Source organism: Dipodomys ordii, unplaced genomic scaffold (genome assembly GCF_000151885.1).
Source record: "Dipodomys ordii isolate 6190 unplaced genomic scaffold, Dord_2.0 Scaffold132, whole genome shotgun sequence".
NCBI classification, from domain to species: Eukaryota; Metazoa; Chordata; class Mammalia; order Rodentia; family Heteromyidae; genus Dipodomys; species Dipodomys ordii.
The window spans coordinates 3743078-3763077 of NW_012267348.1; the positions used below are offsets into that span (position 1 = coordinate 3743078).

At 38.6% G+C, this 20000-nt stretch overlaps 1 protein-coding gene across 5 annotated transcripts in view; it reads right to left on the minus strand.

Annotated features, from left to right (window-relative positions):
• The window catches only part of Cacna1d (calcium channel, voltage-dependent, L type, alpha 1D subunit), a 506855-nt gene that overhangs the window by 159085 nt on the left and 327770 nt on the right, over positions 1–20000 (minus strand). For 3 of the 5 annotated variants that reach the window (XM_013030744.1, XM_013030745.1, XM_013030747.1), the window contains exons 7-8: positions 19307–19503; positions 11665–11768 (exon numbers count right to left, since the gene is read on the minus strand). In XM_013030744.1, coding sequence (XP_012886198.1) covers positions 11665–11768; positions 19307–19503 — 301 coding nt within the window. Of the gene's footprint in view, positions 1–11664; positions 11769–12347; positions 12452–19306; positions 19504–20000 lie in introns of all 5 variants that reach the window. The other 2 variants (XM_013030746.1, XM_013030748.1) reach the window with 1 other exon arrangement.

A 20000-nucleotide genomic window follows, 5' to 3' on the forward strand; every position in this document is an offset into this window, starting at 1 on the left:
AAAGAAACATAGGTCCCATGGTTTCCCTTATTTGCAATAACTAGTATATGTCTAGGACAAACAGAAAAGGTCAAAAGCTATGTACATATGACCATGTAAGATGATGCTAAGCAAAATGAACCCCAAGATAGGGACACGAGAGGTTTTATCTTTCTTGCTGTTGTTTTTAATGTACTTATAATGTACTACGTGATTTTTTTTGTTTCTTTTGTATGTTCCTCCCCCATGGAATAACCCATTTTCACTGTATTTGATTCTGGTGCCCTACATCTTGTATATACATTTTTCTAATTTGGGGAGGGGAAGGGAAATAACAAAGCGCTGAAATAATGATATAGGGTGACCCATTGTAACAATGAGATGTACAAGACACTGTTGAAAATGAATTTTACAACTTCAGGGTGGGAGGAGGAGGAGTTTGGGAGGTTGGAAGGGAAGAGATGGTAGGGGAAAAACGAAGGAGGGGGTAACAATACTCAAGAGGAAATGTACACATTACCTTACTCATATTACTGTAACCTCTCTAAACAGTATCTTTACAATAAAAATATTAAAAATAGTCTCAAAGCCTTTCTGTCTGGGCTGGCTTCAAATCACAACCCTCAGATCTCACCTCTTGAGTTATTATTATTATAGGTATGAGTCACAATTTTATTAATTATTCTCTTTTTCTACTCACCCTAATATTATTTGTTTTTTTGTTTAGATTGGTTGATAGAAATGCAGCTAAATGAAATCAAACCATTTTCCTTATTAACATAGCTATAAATTTCCCTCTAAGAAATGCATAAAGGGAAAAACTGTATTTCTATGATTGCTTAAAATGTTTTCCATTTTTAAGCTGGACATGTTGGGTGTTCATCTGAATCATGAATTTAAGACCATCATGTACTACATAGTGAGACTGTCTAAAAAAAGTTTTGTCTTTTTTCTGGTAATTTGAGTTACAAGTTAGAAATGTATTATTGTATGAGTATCTGGGAGATTTTTCTAGACAGGTCATTACTGATTTCTATTCTAAATCTATACAAGTTAAAAAGTTTACTTTTTAAAATCTCAGATTTTAGAGCTTAAGTGAGACTTGTTATGCCCATAATCAATGTTGGTGAATGCTCCATGTGCTCTGGAAATAGCTTTGCTTTTGTTTTTGTTTTTTTGTCGGTCGTGGGGCCTGAACTCTGGGACTGGGTGCTGTCCCTAAGCTCAAGCAAGCCCTCAACCACTTGAGCCACAGTGCCACTTCGGGCTTTTTCTGTTAATGTGGTATTGAGAAATCAAACCCAGGGCCTCATGCATGCAAGGCAAGCACTCTACCACTGAGCCACCCTCCCAGCCCCTGGAAATAGTATTCTGCAGTGAAGCATACAGTATTCTGCAGATATCAATTAGGCTCAATAAGTAGTAATTAACACAGCTACAAATAATTTAGATATTGTCTATAGGTGCTGCTTTTGCTTCACTTTTTCTATCATTTATTGAGAAAGAATAATAAAGCTTTTTCATTTGTATGCTCATTGATTTCTCCACTTAATTGTGACAGTTTGGCTTCAAACATACTAAAGCTGTTATTAGGTACAAACATATTTAGGATCATTGTGTCTTCTTGATGGACTGACCTTTTCATGATTATGAAAGCAATGTCTGTATCTCCTAAACATCCTTGCTTCTAGAAATAATCCTTGTGCCAGTGTGCATTTTTCTGGTATAAATACAGAATGCTTCACTGTTTTATTTTGAATTGTATCCTGTTTATAAAATCTTGCACTTTCTTTAAACATTTTAAAATTATCTTATAGTAGTACAAAGGAATTTCAATTCAACACAATTTATGAGTACAATGTACTTGATTATTGTCACCCCTTCCACTGCATTCTATACTGTCAATTAAAATGATGTAATCATTTTTCATTTAATGCAATTACTGATGTCATTGCCTTTTCAATCTATTTCTTGCTATTTGGTTTTTGGGAGGGTTACTTTTAGGTCTTGAACTCAGGACTTTGTACCTCACTTGTCTTTCTTGCTCACAGATGCACTCTACTACTTGAGCCATACCTCTAGCCTGTCTTTTGCTAGTTAATTGGAGATAGAGTCTTGCGGACTTTTCTGCTCAGGCTGGCTTTAAACTTTGGTCTTCCAGTTCTCTCATGAGTAGCTCAGATTATTGGCTGAACTTATTTGTTTTAGATACAGACTTGCTATGTAGCCTAGGCTGATCTCAAATTTGCAGTCCTATGTCAGCCTATCAAGTACTGGGATTTCAGGTTTGCATCACTATGCTAGATGTTATTTTTCATTGGGCAGACATGTACTTTGTTCCCTTTCTCTTCTTGACTTATTTAGGATAATTCATAACTACTTGGTATTTCATTTGATCTCTTCTTTGGCTTGTAGTATTTTATTTTAAACCTACTGGTCTAGAGATAATCCTATACCTCCTTAAATTACCATGAATTCATATATATATATATATATACACACTATGAATTCATATATATATATACACACACACACACATATATATGAATGACCTCATTATCTAATAAACAATGTTAAGATGTTTACTATAGTGTAGCTCTACTTACCTACTTTCTAACTTTTGTGCTTCTATTGTTCTACAGTTAATCCTGTTATACATCTTATAATATCATGATATGTTTAGTACTTTACATGACGTCATTTAAAGAAAATCTGGAGAATAAAAAACCTTTTATCTCTGCCTACACATTTGTCATTTTATGGTCATTTTAAAATAAATTATCTTCTATTAGCCTAGAGATTTTCTTTTAATTTTTCTTGTAGTACAAAATTTTTGGTGACCAATTTTCATGGCTTTTATTTGAAATTTTTTGCCTTAGTCTAACTTTTTGCTTTATAAAAAAAATTCTACAAAAGTTTTGCAACTTATTTAGCCCTCTGTATCTTTCTGTCTCTCTGTCCCTTTGTTTCTATCTGTCTCTTTCTCTCTCTGCTTCTGAGGATCAAACCCAGGGTCTTATATTTATAAGGCAAGCACTCTATCTCTAAGCTATATCTCTATCTTTAAAGGTGTCACTCATTGTTGTATGGATTTCTCAAACTATTTCTGAAAATAAGCCAATGAGATCTTATGTAATGTGTCGTTCCCCCTTGGTCTCTTTTAAAGTATTCTCTTTGATTTTTTACTTTCAGCAACTTGAATTTGATGTGCCTAGGAGTTACTATCTTTGTGCTTATACTAATACTGCTTGACATCTGTTGAGCTTCTTGGGTCTGTGAATTTAAAGTTTTCATAAAATTTGCAATGTTTTCAGCTATGATATCCTAAATTTTTCCCTTCTGTCATCACTTTCTTCTTCTAGAATTACAATTTTACAGTATCAGATTGCTTTTTTATTGCTTTATATATCAGTAGGCTCTCAAATTTTTTCTGAAGTGTCTAATCTTTTTTTCCAATAATATTGTTTCTATCCCACTGCTGAGATTTATTATCAACTCCTTTATTATGTCCATCTTTTTCTTCAACTCCTTGAACAGGTTTAAAGTAGTGATTTGAAAACACGGGCTCATCTGGCCATTCTTTAATCTTCTATTATTGTAAGGTCTTGGTATGAAACACTGTCCCAGATCATTATCACATGATAAGAGCTAGTTAGACTACTGCTTCCAGGATGCCTTCCATATCCCTCCAGTTGTGCCTATGGTCACTCTCACAACCCTTAATCTTTCTCTCACAGCAGTCATAAAAAATTTTAATCATAATTTTGCCTTCCATTTAGATATAACTTTTAAGTTCATAAAAATACTTCTCCCTTTTTGACAGTATTAGGATTTGAACTCATGCATGGTCAGCAGATGAGCTCCTGCTGAATTGTGCTTCCAGCTCTTTTTTGCACTTCTTATTTGAAAGAAGTATATAACAGGGCATGAACCCAATCCATCAAATTTAGGCTTCCCATTATAACGGGGATGATAAGGACACACCAGCACAGTCAGATTCCTCCATTGGTGATGGAATCCCACAGATTCTGCTTGATTCTGGCCCAGAACTGTGATCCTTTCACATAGATAGGATGTACGATAGTCACATACTACCGTTCCCAGCTTAAAACTTTTTTTGAAGATAGGGTCTTGCTATGTAATCCAAACTGGTCTTGAACTTGTGAGCCTCCTTCCCCAGTCTCTTCAGTGCTAGGACTGCAGGTCTAAACCATGTCATCTGGCTAAGACAAGAATTTGTCTCAGCTCATTGTTGTGAGCTCACTGCCTCAGAGAACACTTGGGATTGCTCTACCTACAGTGAGTAAGCACTCAAGACATGTTCATTGGGAGTAACAGAGGGAGGAATATGACAGAAGTATACTGTATGTATGGATGAAAATATCACAGTTGAATTCTCTTGTAAATTACTACATACCAATAAAATTTTAAAGAGGGAGAAAGAATATTCACTGAGTGGAAAGTCATTCTTTTGAAGTAGTCTAAGAGAGAGTACAAAATATATATCTAGCAAGATTTTCTGCTTCTTATTCACCTGTTACACTGAACCTAGCCAGGTGATACAGAAGTATTTAAATATCATCCTCTAAATACTCCCTCTAAGACAAGCATAGTTATCTTATTCCAGAGTTAAAGAATGAAGTTATTCAGAAAGCCATCCAAAGCCAGAGAATCCACAGTTTTCCAGTGCTCTTTTAGTTAGATACAACTGAAGTGCATGATTTTGTTTGTGTTTTTTCTATGAAAATACCTTTTTTCAAAAATAGTATTTAAAAGTTTGACAATCAATCACTCATCCATGCCTCTCCCTATATGCACTGACTGTCCCTTGTGTGGGAGCTGTAAATGTCGTTTCATATAGGTAGGAACATACCACAGGTGCATATATTTGCTGAAATAGTAATATGAAAATCCAGTAGAGAGACAACTGCTGGACTAATAAAGAACAGTCCCATATACAATAGACATGGTAGTCTTTGTATTCCAAATTGTCCTGTAATACCAATATTTGATTTCTGCAAGCAGACTTAGAAGCCTGTAAAAGAATACTGTACAGAAGGAACAAAAAACAAGGTTGACAGAAGCATCTTAGAGACAGTCATCAATATGTTTCTCATAAGAAGTCAAATTATTAAACTCATAAACATCCTTTCCATTGTAGAAGTAATGGCAACTGTTAATGCCACCAGCTGAATAGGGAACACAGGAAAATTATGGTTTTAATTTCAACTGTTAGGCTATCAACAGCTTTCTAAAGAGCTGGTATGTGCATGAAAGCACAGTAATCAATTCTTTTCCCCTTGGATTTGAGATCAACAGACTCAACAGTCTGCTTTGCAGCATGATTGCCCACAACAACCTTTACCTTCTTCTAAACTGTCTATCAACAAGCTAGAGCCCAGATGGAGGGAAGACTGCAGACAATCTACTTTGGACAGGGGTTGCCAGGGGCAAATGGATGCCTAGCGGGGCACATGTGGCCAGAGGTGCCTCCTAGGTCCTCAGAGTTCTGTACTACATGTTATCAAAAAAAATGTGGTCAGGAACAGATGATAGCCACAGCTGAAAAGTGAGAGTGATCTACTGAATCTGTTGCTAGTGCCTGGCTGCTGTCCACTGCTGTTACTAGGGAAACAGACGTCAGCTTAATGGAAACAAGGATCAGCGAAAACTTTCACTTACCTTGTTTCTACTGATCCCAACAGCCATTTCTATGGCAACAGTAGCTGTGAGCCAGTGGCAGAGAGGTTACCACTCACTTGTTAATGTCAGGTGTGGCTATCAGCCTGTGCACTTTTGGTACCATGGTACCAACAACACCAGGATCCCGCTGTCAGCTACCCATGACAGCCTCTTAACTCTATAACAAGAAAGCTCAGTGTTCAAAAGTATATAAAAACGTTTAGCTTGGTTCTTTACTACAAAGAGGAAATTTAGCATTCGTCTATCTAAAAGCAAAAGGTTGTTTTCTTTCTTGTCCCGCCAAAGACAAAGCACATGAGGTTTTACTAAAGGACTCTGGCTCTTTCCAGCACCCTGACCTCTGTTTCAACCCCATTCACAGCACTGCTTCAATGTTCAGTACAAAAAAAGTCACCCAGCTATGTGGACAAGTCTTTCACAATGAAAGCTTACTCAAGCAAAAAAAAAAAAAAAGACCTAGATATGGGGAAATACTTTGCTAACAAACAAATGAGCATTAAGGGTATCTTTGGCCTTCTGCTAGCCTGATCACTATTAATTGCACATATGGAAAAATTGTAAGCACGAGAACCCTACAAAGAGTCCTCCACTGTCCCTTTGCTTTTAGTGCCTACGAACCATTTGCCATTTGTTGATTACGGTATGGAATTCTTATTAACTCAGTATATTTCTATTCTGTCAAACAGTGGTAGCAAGTCACACTGATAACCTGGTCATCTCATGATCCAAACCTCACCTCATGACCTCCTGTCAATTTGACTAAGATGCAGAAATGTCTAAATGAGTATAGAGAGGAATTTCTGTTGTTTATCTTCTGTTAGTAAATGCTGGTAGAATGGTGAATGAGAGAAAAATCTAAGCCAAGTCATGAAAAATGTATTCTTATACCTTCTTATTCCAAGAGGGTATATGTCCACTTAGAAAATATTCACAAATGATACAACCACAATGTACTAGTATGTTTTGCCTTTCAAGCCATTAGTCAAGAAGAAATGATCAATTGCCTGTTCCATTACAATATGAATATAAATGGACCAGGGAGTAAATGCTCATGATCCAACATGATTTCCATTCTGTAAAATGCTGATAAACAGTCTTCAGTCCCATCAACACCATCACTACCTTCCCTCTCCACCGGCTCTATATTGGCTTGCAATGTTTTATGTTATAAAAGCTGCTCGTTAAGAGCAGTTATTACCTAGAAATATACCAGTTCTGATTCAGAAAGTATTTCAAATATTTTTGTAGGATGTTAGTTGAAAGTTTTAATTTAGGTAAACTATAAATTATCTCAATCTAGTCTTAAAAGCACTCATAGGAAATGACTTATATAGTAATATTCTTTATAAACATTGGCTTGTATCATTCATGCTATATACATCAACATACACACCTACCTATAAAATAACACATTTGAAAACTTTGATTTCTTCCTCAGTACTAAAAAAAAACCCCACATAACTTTGACTTCTCTCTATTGCAGACTTATCTTGATCAATTATTATGAATTGGTTTAAAAGGGCTGAAGTGATTAGATAATTTTATTGTATCAAATCCCATACCTTCTCTTGTTGAAGCCATTATACAAACAAAAGACCAAACACTCCATATTGTTCTCTTTACTGAAGCCTTATTGTGACACTACTAGATTAATTAACAGATATATACATGAATAAAGTAAAATCTCAAGGAGGTAAGGATTCTTCCCAAACTTCACAACTGGTAAAACATAGAATACTCACATCATGGTTACTGGACTCTAAGCTGGGCACCTACCCATCATGTCTCAGAAATGCCACGCCCCTCCATTTCTGAAAAATTATCAAGAATAACAATCATTTAGATCTGTACAATACTGTACAGCAGAAAAAGAACAACCACACCCTCCATGGCCATTTCTTGGCCTGCACACAGTACAGTAAAGTATGCTCCTCTTGTTCATTTCTTAGAAAATCCTATACTTCAGAATCTCCAAAGAGCCCCTCAAATGTTCCTATTTTGCCCAAGGAGGAGAGGAGAATGAGATCTATGAACTGACGATGTATTAAAAGAGTAAAATCCTTAGATCTTTCTTAAAGTAAGTATACAATCATTGATTTAAATCACCCTGTGAGGTCAACAGCAAGACAAAATTCTTCCTGGTTCAGGGATAAGAAGATTGGGCTAAGGATAACTGAGCAAGTCCCAGGTACTAGCAGGACAGAATTTAGGACTAAGCCATATCTCAAAGGCCTGGGGAGTTTTCCACCTGGACAATTCAGACACCAGTACCACAGGTGTGGTCAGTGGCAGGTAGGTCCTAAAGTGAAGAAGCAAACTGAGTTTTTTTTTCAGCATACTACTGTCCACTACAGTTATCCTTTCAAAGGGTCCAGACACTACATAGTTAACTATGTACTCTTAGGTACCTATGGACTGAAGAAAGCCTTGAACCTTAAATGAACAAGTTGAAAAGTAAAAAAAGTCACCATGCTTTTAAAAGTCAGTGAAAGAAACTGAGGCATGCTAACCTGTCTGGATTTAGAATTAAAAGAGCCACACTTGGTAATTCCTTGGTCACAATGGGATCATAATGGGGGCACAGAATCCATAAATTCCATACTCATCTTGAGGTTAAAAAAAAAAAGAAGTGTGTTGTCAAACCAAAGATTTTTCCCAGAGAATTAGTCTTAAAATAATTTAAAAATAAACACCAGGGGCTGGGAAGGTGGCTCAGCTCAGTGGAAGAGTGCTTGCCTTGCACACATGAAGCCCTGGGTTCGATTCTTCAGCCCCACATAAGCAGAAAAAGCCGAAAGTGGCACTGTGGCTCAAGAGGTAGAGCAGTAGCCTTGAGCTGAAGAGCTGAGGGTCAGCGCCCAGGCCCAGAGTTCAGGCCCCACGACTGACAAAAAAAAATAACAAAAACAAACAAACAAACAGAAACACCAAAGCAACTGTGTAAAGTCAGAACAAGAATCAATGGATGACATGGCCACACAAAAAGCAAAGAAGCCAAAGAGCATTAAAAAAATCTTTAAAAGATATGGTTAGCAGGCTTATGGATACACAACATCATCTAACATTCGTTTCTTCATTAGAAGGCAATAATGTGGTATTGACTAAGATGTGAGCCTTTTAATTGGTGCTTTGGGGGAACAAACGTCAGTCATTCTGTAGCCAGACAGTCCCTTAGGGGCTATACTACAGAAATTCTCTTCCTTTTGACATTTATGTCCTTCTGGTTTCATAAGACTTCTAGTTCTCTCTCTCTCAGAAAACTGTGAAGAATCTTAAAATTAAAATAAATTTTCTTTAATTAAAACATAAAAATAGGAAAGAGGGGTATGGCTAGGCAGAGAAGTTCAAGGAAGTGTTGGAGGAAGTAGAATCATGCCAGTACCTTGATGGTTTCCCTGCTGGACACACATACCTCTCCTGTTTCAAGATGCAAAGGCTCCAGCCTATATCTCTGCTCTGGCATGTGTCATACTTCACTGCTTACACAGGTCTCACCCACTAGACAAGGAAAGCCTGAGCCCAAGGCCACTGTTAGTGTCTTAAACATCTTGGCACCCCTGGCCTCTGGTCCAGAGCCAAGCACTCATCAGAAACTCAGCAACTGCTGACCTAATAGTCAACATGGCAGAGGGATTCTTTGCTTTGCAGGCTGTTCTATTTACTTCACCCAGAGCAGGCCTTAGCATTTCCTACCAAAGTGGCTTCCAGGCGAGTAGAGACAGTGTGTAGCCTCAAGAAGTCTGGGCACAGTGTGAACTGACAGCTAAAAATCACTGGGCTTTCTTTTGAACATTAATGTAGCATTTGCATTCTCCTTCATAGTTTCATTTTAGTGTAAAAATAATGTCTTCCATAAACTTGCAATTTTTCACAAGATATTCTTCAGTAAACTAGTTGTTTCATGAGGATGTGTGCATTTTTTTAAGTCTTCCATCTTTGACTGAAGTGTCTAAGATGGGAGGCAGACTTTTAATTTAGTGCTTTGGGGATTATGATTGTGTTACTCTGACAGTCCCTTAGGAGTTATGCAACAGAAGTCATCTTCCTTTTGACATTTATGTCCTTCTGGTTTTGTAACACCTCTAGTGTTCCCCCAAAAAGATTGTGAAGAATCTTAAAATAAATTTTTTTGCATTGATTTGAAGAGAAAAAAAATACAAATAGGGAAGTAAAGGGGATGTAGTCAAGCAGAGCAGCTCAGGGAATTGCTAGAGTGGGCGGGGGGTAGGGGGAGGACAATGAGATTTACAATGAGCCCCATCAATACAATGAGAAGTCCCCCTATCTTTTCCCAATTTTTTTAAGCACCTCACAATTTGGCTCATACTTCTGCTTCATCATGCTAGGGCAACAGTTCTTGCTTCAAGAAGCTAAAGATAAGGCATGTCACTGGCACTGTTAAAATTAGTGGTTTCCATGGCCTCCGTCAGTTTGGTTGGGCCTAGGAGACATGAGGCGCCAAGGAATTCACAACACATCTGCTGTTAACCTTTTATGGACAGTTCCTGTGGCAAAGTTTTTTTTAGGGCTAAATGCCACTCTCACTACCTGACTCTGACCTGACACCACAGAGGCTAATTAAGAGAAAAGTCTTTGAAAGTTCTCGGTAGAAGAAGGCTCAGGCAGGAAAGAGGGCAGTGCTGCTCCAGCTCAGACCTGGCCCTCAGTCCTCTCAATGGGGGGTGAGAAGTACTACTCCTAGGCCCTTTCTGGATAGTGATTTAACAGGGTTGTGTTTCCATGGTATGGAATTGCTCACTCTCAATCTGGGACTTTGTAGTGCATATTTCCTAAGTACAGGTAGGGTATGCTGAGAAAAGTGTGAAGAAAGGAAACCAGGATAGGGAATTAGTCTTTTCTTTCATTCTGCAAAAGGCAGTATTTCAAAAAATTCAATAAAGGGCTCTTTACTAACTGGGGATAGATGAAGATATCACTTCCCTAAGATACAGTGTCAGAAAGAGCAAGATAAGTTGAGCGAGGAGGAAATAAACTAGATGGAATCAAGTCCATCAACATTCTCCTATGAATGTCAGAGCTCAGGGCAGGAGAAAGGCTCCTCAGAGGGACAAGAGCCCCTCTTGGACCTTCAGGTGCCCACTTCCACCTTCTGGTCACATTGGCTTTAGGCTGAACTGCTCCTGAGCAAGCCTAGACAGCCCAGGATTGCTTCTGTGAGAACCTTCCTGGGATGCCTGGTTGCCCACAGGGGCTCTGGCTTGCACCTCCTTCCCAGGCAGGGCACAGCCCTACAACACAGGTATCCCCTTTCTGAATCAGTCTCCACTAAGCTCTCTGAATGGAGAGTCAGTCTGGAGATGAGGGGTTAAACAAAATGAACCTGAAAAATCATGGCCACAGGATGAGGACTATGATTAAGGCCCTAAGACATGTATGTGCAAAACCTGATCACCATTCTGCATTAAGAAAAGACTATATGAGGTATGATTAAAACTGAAGGAAAAGGGGGAAACCACACAGTTACAGCAACCAAAAACCCAAGCTAATAAAGGATTATAATCTCAGGAAGGTTTTGAAACTGCTACATATTTATATGCTAATCTAGGTTTATTTCTCCTCCACAACAAAATCTGAAACACTACTGGAAGTATTTATAATGGCCTGAGCATGACTAAAAAGGGGGCTAGGTTATGTATTCATGAAAAGACCCACAAGAGACAAAAGTCCCTGCTTGGGGGAGACAAATGCTGAAAAGCCTTTTACTCATTTGTAATCCACCTCTAGTAAATGCTTTAGGAAAACATTTTCATTAAATTAACAGTGTTTGGCAAGCATGAGGAACAGAATCTCACAGACAGATACAGGCAGAAAGAATCACAGTTCAATCCAAGAGCAACACACTGAGGGGACATCAGAGTCCAAAACACATGCAGAGAAGCCATCAGAGAGCAGCTGGGAGACACGCAGAGCTGCCTTGCACATGGCAACTGGAGAATGTGCAACAGGAATCCAACTGCTTACCCACTAAGGACACCAAGAACCAGGTTAAGGACGAAAAATGAGCCAAGGATGATCAGACTAACAAAATACACCCATGGCCATTCCCATCCTATCGCATCATTTACCTGTAAAATGTAAGGAAATCAGTTATCAGTTATCCATTTACCAAAGAGCAGAGCCCCAGACGCAGCTGCCAGACTACTCAGTACTTAGGCTAAAGGTTAGAATTTCCAAGATAGGGAATGGGCTGACATCCTTGCAAATTTTTTCAAGTAAGGACAAGTTCTGCTGCGGAAATCTACAAAAAGGGTCTACCAAGAGTCAGCACAGCCCAGTTCATTTAACTACAGATTTTCACCAATTAATGTGCATTGTATTTGGATCCAGACCAAAAAGGCAATTATAAATGTATCTCATTTTAAGACAGACAAAAGGGCAAGCAATGGAAACTATTTAAATTCCAAGCAACAATGCGGATTAATTTCTGTTCGATAATTATTCTATAACTTTCTTTCATGAAGGCTGGTAAGGTTCCAGGAAACAGCTTGATTTGGGAAGCCTCAGCAGAAAAAAAAAACAAAACACATCTCAAAGCAGACATAAAGTGTTTGGCACCCACTCTGCGGCCCCCTCTAGTAAAGTCTGTGTGGTCTTGGCAACTGTCCTCAGGACTCTGCTTTCAAGATGAAAGAGGTGTAGCTTACCCGCTCAATACACCAAGTACAAGATTTAGTACGAAAAATGACCCAAAGATGACGAGACTGACAAAATACACCCAGGGCAATTCAAATCCCATAGCATCATTCATCTGCAAGAAATGAGATGGCCTCAGAGGAGTGGGTTAATAGGACAATCTAGTAAGGAGAGAGGGACACATTAGAGACAGCATTCTATACATTTAATCAAACATTTACTTAGACTGAAATCAGAGACAATAGAAGCCAAGATACACTTGTTTCATATTCCCAACACACATACAGACATACAAACATACCTACCAAAACACACAAAAGAAAAGCCATTGAAGTTTTCAGGCCAAATAATATCAATCATGGATCTGAGTAGAGAAATGAACTGGAATTTGGCTCTTTGTCTCAGGAAACTGTCCTGATTAAGTTATTTTCAGAAGATGTCTTATAGAGGCAAATGTAGTGCTTAGTTAGCTAGAATCCATTTACTGTGCTAAGTTGTATTAACTTTCCTTTTAAAATTTGTGATAGGGTGACATTGACCAAGATACAGAGTGCTCATAGATTGACATGTTGAATTGAAACTCTTTGTACATCTACTTAAAGACAATTACAAAAAAATTTCAGTTTGTGATAGCATAAAGTCTTAGTTATGTGACAAACTTGTAATATTTGACTCTTGGGCTACAAATGTGGCTTAGTGTAGAGTGCTCGTCTAGTATGCATGAAGCCCTAGGTTTGATTCTTTAGTACCTCAGAAAACTCAGAAGTGGCACTATGGCTCAAAAGGTAGAGTGCTAGCCTTGAGCAAAAAAGAAGCTCAGAGACAGTAACTAGGCCCTGAGTTGAAGCCCCAGGACTAGCAAAAGAAAAAAAAAGTCTTCTGAAATGACATGGTTCTACTGTAAGCCAATCTATTCAAGGAAACCTAACCCACTGTAAAAGCTGGATTATTATCAGTGAATAAAGGACAACTAAAGGAGCCGTAATACTCACTAGACATTATGTGAAAATGAACTATGCAACTTGTGGGTGGTGACAGAAGGGAAAAACGGAGAGACTTCTGAAGGAAGGGGTGACACTGTTCAAAAAGAAATATACCCTTTATCTGACTTACATAACTGTGACACCTCTATACATCACCTTTATAATGACAATCAAGATTAAAAAGTAATTGACATACTGAAGACATGAAAAAAGTCTCAGAGGTCAACTAGCTAATACATATGCAGAAGTCTTTTAGGGAATGGGATTTTTCTCTCTGGCATTCAGAGCAGGATGCTGGCTTTAACCTAGATCTTACTTCATTCTCACCACCACCCCACATCCCTCTTGCTCCTGCTGTGAGCTCTGGGATTAGAGGTGAAAAGAGAACTGGTCCAGAGGAACCCTGAGCTTACTCCTAGACAAGCTCAAGCTTCACATTAAGGTATGGCTTCCTTGCGAGAACTTTCCAAGGAAAATTTGATAATGAGCAGCTTTTATGCTGAAGCAGGTGCTTTAAGAACCACAGCTGGATAGCACTTCCTAGCAGTACAGGTCAGTGTAAAATTGGGCAAACATCTCTCCCAGGAAGAAAGTATTAAGGACCAGTCAGGCAACGGAACAGATGAGCCTAGGCATGACCCTGCTGGAACATGCAGAATCCTTTCTCAATAAATAATCTGAGCAGAGTCATTGCTCACAACTTACAGGTACAAGCCCTTAGGGTTTTAAGCATGCGCCTTCCTGCATATTATCTGGCTCTGGGTTTCAGCTTTACAGAGCGAGGCTCATGCATTTCACAATGTTTGTCTCATGCAGAAGCCAAACAGGAAAAGAGAACATTTAAAAAAAATTACCTAACATCTGTTGCTAACGTCTAGGGAGAGGGCATTAAATCCCTTATGAAACACCTGTTTGGCCACATGAAAATTGATGTGCTTAATAGAACTCATATCAGTCTGCACATCTTACATTGGCAATTAGAGTAATGAATGAGCCAGGGCCATGGCTGCAATTGTTGATCTAATTAAGTTGAATAAACTAATTTCGGCAGGAAGACAGGGGGCAATTCTTTCAAAGCAACTATGCCACAGAACTTACTAAAAAACAAAAAAATAAAAATTCATGTGTGGAGAAGAATAGGCTGCTTGGTATGGTGGCCAGAGCCTTGTCTCAAGTCAATACCTGTGACAGAGACCTCTTTGGGACAATTTTCCCTTCTGGAACAGACTTGCATATTGCAAGGGAGAGAGTGGCTCTCAGGGAGGGGAAGATACACGCTGCAGGGCTACCATTATGAAACCTCACTGCTCTACAACTCTAGCTAAGTCAGATGACCAGGTCATCTGCTCCCTCAGGCCTCAGTTCCAGAGTATGGCTCTAGTAGCAGTTGTCTGCTCCACTTGGGAGGGGAATTTTTCGTTAAAGAAATAAAAATTATTTTAACTTCTTGGGAGTATGTACTCAGCAGATTAATGTTTGCTCCAATCAGCAATATCACCTGGAATGACAGCTGAGCACTGGGAGGAAACTGAAGCTAAACAAAACCTATGAGATTCTAACTGTGTCAGAAGGCAGACAAGAGAAAAAAAAGCAAGGCTCCAAAGGCTTTCCCCACAACTAAACCTTGTCAACCAAGACCCTTTTCAGAGATAAATATTTCTTAGACTTTATACACATGTTAAAAAAAAGGTCAGGACTGTCAGGCGGTTCCCCAAAATAGATATATTAAGATACAATACTTGGGGGTTTGCCTGCAAGGTCTTTATCGGCAATGGGGAAATCAGCATGAGCTAAAGCACTTCGATTTAGATTAATCTTTTAAAGCATATCAGAATCATCATGCAGTGTCAGCTGGGGCTCAACAAATAATTTTCTACTTAGCTTCAGTTCCTTCTCATTTTAAATGCTGAAATGCAGCTATGTGTCTCAAACTGAACACCAACTTAAGGCCTTTTGTTATTTCTAAGTGTTGAAAATAGTACTAGAAACTTAGTGCTCTGCTTGTAGCTCTCCAGAGCATGAGATATAAAATAGGCAAACGCTGGGCTGATGATATAGAAAGGAATTTCCCACGTGCCTGAATGTCTGTAAGTAGTTCTTTCTAAGGTCTGACAGTCTGCTGTCCACAGGTGTCTGCATCATTCAGGAAAGAGCGTACTGCCCAGACAAGAGGCCATAAAAGACTTAGGCGGATAGCTCTCTCCTAAAATCATAGTTTTATATTAAAGTAATTTCCTAGATTTAAAAATATTTCCTCTGATTGAAGAAAAAAACCACATTTCTTCTAAGGTAAAGGAAAAAAATAGATTGAACTCTGCCACAAGAAAATAAAATCCCAGAGAGATTCAATGACCTGCTCAAGGTCACACAATCAACCTTGTGTAGCCTTGATGATCTTTCTCTTTACTGACCCTTACTGTCTGTGGGCAACAAATATGTGTAAGTCAAATAACACTTTAATTGGGTTTATGGAGTTCATTTTATAAAAGAGCTTTACAATGATTTTATTTATTTATGAGAAGTTAAAGATTTCACTCCCCAAACATATCCAAATAGTTCTATTCTATATGTGTCTTTCTTTTTCTTTTCTTTTTTTTTCCTGCCAGTCTTGGGCTTAAACTCAGGGCCTGAAAATTCTTCCTGAACTTTTGTTTTTTCAAGGTTAGCACTATACCATTTGAATCACAGATCCACTTCAGGCTTTTTAAAGTGGTTAATTGGAGATAAGAGTCTCATGGACTTTCCTGCTTGGGCTGGCTTTGAACCATAATCCCAAGATCTCAGGATCCTGAGTAGCTAGGGTTACAGGCATGAGCCACTGGTGCCTGGATTCTGAGAGTGCCTTTCTGAATATGGAACCCACTGTGCTTCCATTGCTAAGACCCTGCCAGCCATCTACCAGCCATTTAGCAGAGAATGATAGTGTAATTGACCTTGAGAACACTGACTGAATCTAAACTCAATCTAAACAATCTCCCACAATGACTTTGTCCACCACATACAACTGCCTAAAGAATTGAGACATTTGCTTGCAATCAATATTTAAAACTGAAACTCATTTATCTCCCAAGATGTTCCTTTTATTTCCTACTTTGTGGATAAAAATAGATAGTGAGACATGGCCCATTACACTGGTGAGGCAATGGGCTTGGGATACTTGAAGGATGGTAAGGCACTTGTATTTCTTGAGTACCTGCTCTGTGCCAGAAGTTGTGCTTCACAAGGATGTTCTGTTCTGGGACACAGCTGAATGGCCTCCAGATGACTATGGACCATAAAATATTAGGAGGACCTGGTTCCTTGGCTCCTGCCCATCTCTATGATGTGTTAATAAATGCAATCAACAAGTAATTAGAACTAATCATGATGTGTTTCAGAAAGTTAGATCTTGGAGAACACTCAGAAGACATTACTTAGCTGCCCCCTAGTGTTCTAGAGGGATTCATGAACTACTGACAAGTGGAAGAATGCCAAGGAACAAGTACTGGGTTCTACTCTATGCCTGGAATAGATTCTTAAACTGTAACTATTGGCCAAATGTAACTTATGTCCCACCGTGCTAAAATTGGCTTTTACATTTTAATGACTGGGGAAAATTCAAAGAATATTACATGACAAATGAAAGCCATATAAAATTCAAATATCAGGGTCTGTAAATGAAGTCTGGTTGGAATACAGTCACACCCATTCCTTTGTATATGGCTGAGTCTTAATTCCAATGGTAGAGCTCAATAGCTGAGACAGAGACCACAAGGCCCACAAGGCCAAGTATTTTTACTATTTGGCCCCTTAAAAAAAAAAGCATACAGACCCCTCTGCTCTAGATCAAGGATCACAACCATTTGCTGTAGTTGTTCAGTGGCCTCTCTATACCCACTGCCTCTTTAAGATTCTAGATAATCTACCAAAGGACTAGACTAATGTTTATAAATTACTCCAACAGAATCAAGATGTTGTGTAATTTATAGAGAATGTCATTATATTGTCAAATTATTGACTATGTGGTTGTCGTGTTAACAATAAAAATAATAATTGTGTCATCCTAGGTGATACTTTAAAGATCTCAAGAAAGCAAGTGGAAACTTTTGTTTCTGGGTGCACAAAGTTTTCGCTGCTTTGATCACATACTCCCAGAGCTTTGCTGTTTGACAACAGGACAATTGCTGTGAAAGGATCAATGTGCAGAAATACAACATAAAGTATAAAATTGTCCATTAGTCAAGGCATGTTAGATCAGCAGTTGTCAATTCACAATAGAAAACAAAACAAAGCTGAGTCACTGATTTTTATTTTTAAAAAATCAAAGTGTTGCTTTCTCTGCTGTTTGTGAGAAAGAATCAGAGATGGAGCTGTTTGGATGATGCCTTTTCTAGTTATCAGAAACTTCAAAGGAACACTAAGATTAAGACTTCACTGAGTAGGAGTTATAATTTAGGAGATAAATGTGAAAATGGACTCTTCACCTAACCTGAGAGTCCTTGTGCCTATATTAGCCCATCCAATATAATGTCTTCTTCCTTTCCATGGAAGGGTGTTGTTTTAGGAATATAATCAACAGATGTGATTGCTCACGCACACACACATACACACATACACACACATACAGACACCCAATTCCCACAACAGTCAGAAAAAGGGAGAAAGGACAAACAAGGTATAACAAGTTGGTGATGCTTAAATCTTATAATACTTTAGACACTAAAGATAGAAACATTCCTTCTTTGTCTAACATTGAATATATAGTCATCCCTCAGTATCTGCAGGAATTTGTCCAGAACCTCACACCCCAGGGACAGCAAAATCTGCAGAGCTCAAACTCATTATATAAAATGCACAGTATTTGCATATGACCTATCAAATCCTTTCATATATACCTCTGCCTATGTATTATTGAGATTACATTAGTTTTTCAGGGGAGCTTTCATATACTTTGGGCCCTAGATGATTAAATTCCTTAATATGACTTAAATAATCATAATACTGTATTGTTTAGGAATAACAGGAGAAAAGTCTGTATAGGCACAGTGCAGGTACAATGTATTTTTCTCGAATAGTTTAAATCTGCAGTTGAAAGCAAGAGATGTAGAATGAATGGCTGCAGAGCTGCAGATATGGAGGGCTGACTGTATAAGACTTTGCTTTAATCTGGTAAACATAGTATTCATTGGATAAGAGAAGCAAAACCTATATGTAACTATCATATATAGGTTTTCTGAAATTATGAAATAATATGAAATCCTGTAAAGTTTAGAACTTAAAAGCCATTAGAAGCTACTTCTCAATTTCTAGGTCTTTTATCTAAAAGGTGCCCATATAAGAAGTACTTCATTACTAATTTCCTCTAAGTAACTCATTTTTTGAATCCTAGATAATGCTATTTGGGCTGGAATTTAGACTGAAACTCTACATTAGCCATTTTCCCCAGGAGCTCCAAACAATTTCTAAACTTCTATGGGCTTAATTTTTTTTTCCTTATACACAAACATGCCAAAGGATGTGTTCTTACTACTTTATGTTATTTACAGAAAACCCTCTGGCTTTGTCAGGAACAAGAGGATCAGACCCTTATCACTACAAGGGTGTCCAACTGTTAGAGACAATCCTAGCAATTTGATCACCTTTTCTACCCTCTCTTCTAGAATTCTACAGCTGCACAGAAAAAGGAAGAGAGCTATGGCCCTGTGCTGAGCTAATTATAATTGGAAAAAAGGCGCAATATGGGCTAAGGTTTTTCTGAGCTACAGGAAACAGGAAATGGATCCAAAGTAGATAGATTCTAATGGGAAAATATGGAACATATTTGGATCCCTTCCTGAAACTTTTGCCTGAGAGAGCAGGATGATGAGGTTCTCTTAGTAAAAACAAAATCTGCTTCCCTTTCCAAAGAACTGACTTCCAGGGTCTCTTTCTTAGTTGACCTTTCAATGCTTTTGCTAAGGAAACGTTAAGGGAATAACAAGCCATAATGCTCTCTTTGAGCTGCTTACCCAGTAGAGCACATCTGTCCAGCCCTCCATGGTGATGCACTGAAACACAGTGAGCATGGCAAAGGCAAAGTTATCAAAGTTGGTGATGCCTCCATTTGGGCCAACCCAGCCACTCCTACATTCTGTGCCATTGGCAGTACACTGGCGTCCATTCCCTGAGAACGCACACGGAGCTGGGTCCTCTTCAGCTACAATATCTGTAAACAAAGGAAGCAGGCTGCATTACTCCAGAGAGAAATAATAGTGGAAGCTCAGGACTCTTGACCAAGCCTAGAAGATTCCTCTAACCTATGCCATCTCAAAATCCTTGCTACCCTCCTCAAGGTCCACTTCCAATACTCCCTCTTTAGTGAATTCATCATTTCCTCTACTCATGACCAAGCCATTGCTCTTTGCCCTGTTCTCAACTTTAGAGCACCTTTCTTAAGTGAATATAATACCATATTGTTGGTTTATCTCATGGTAGTCCCTCATCTAGCCTGTTAGCACACATTGCATAGGAAATCAGGATGCAAAAGTCAAATAAGCTCTCATTCATACTGAATATAACTCACACTAAGAATTGGCTTGGGAGACTTACTGGTACATTTAGCCCCCCCCCCATCCCAATAGAGAGAGAGAGAGATAGAGAGAGAGAGAGAGAGAGAGAGACAGTGTGTGTGTGTGTGTGTGTGTGTGTGTGTGTGTGTGTAAA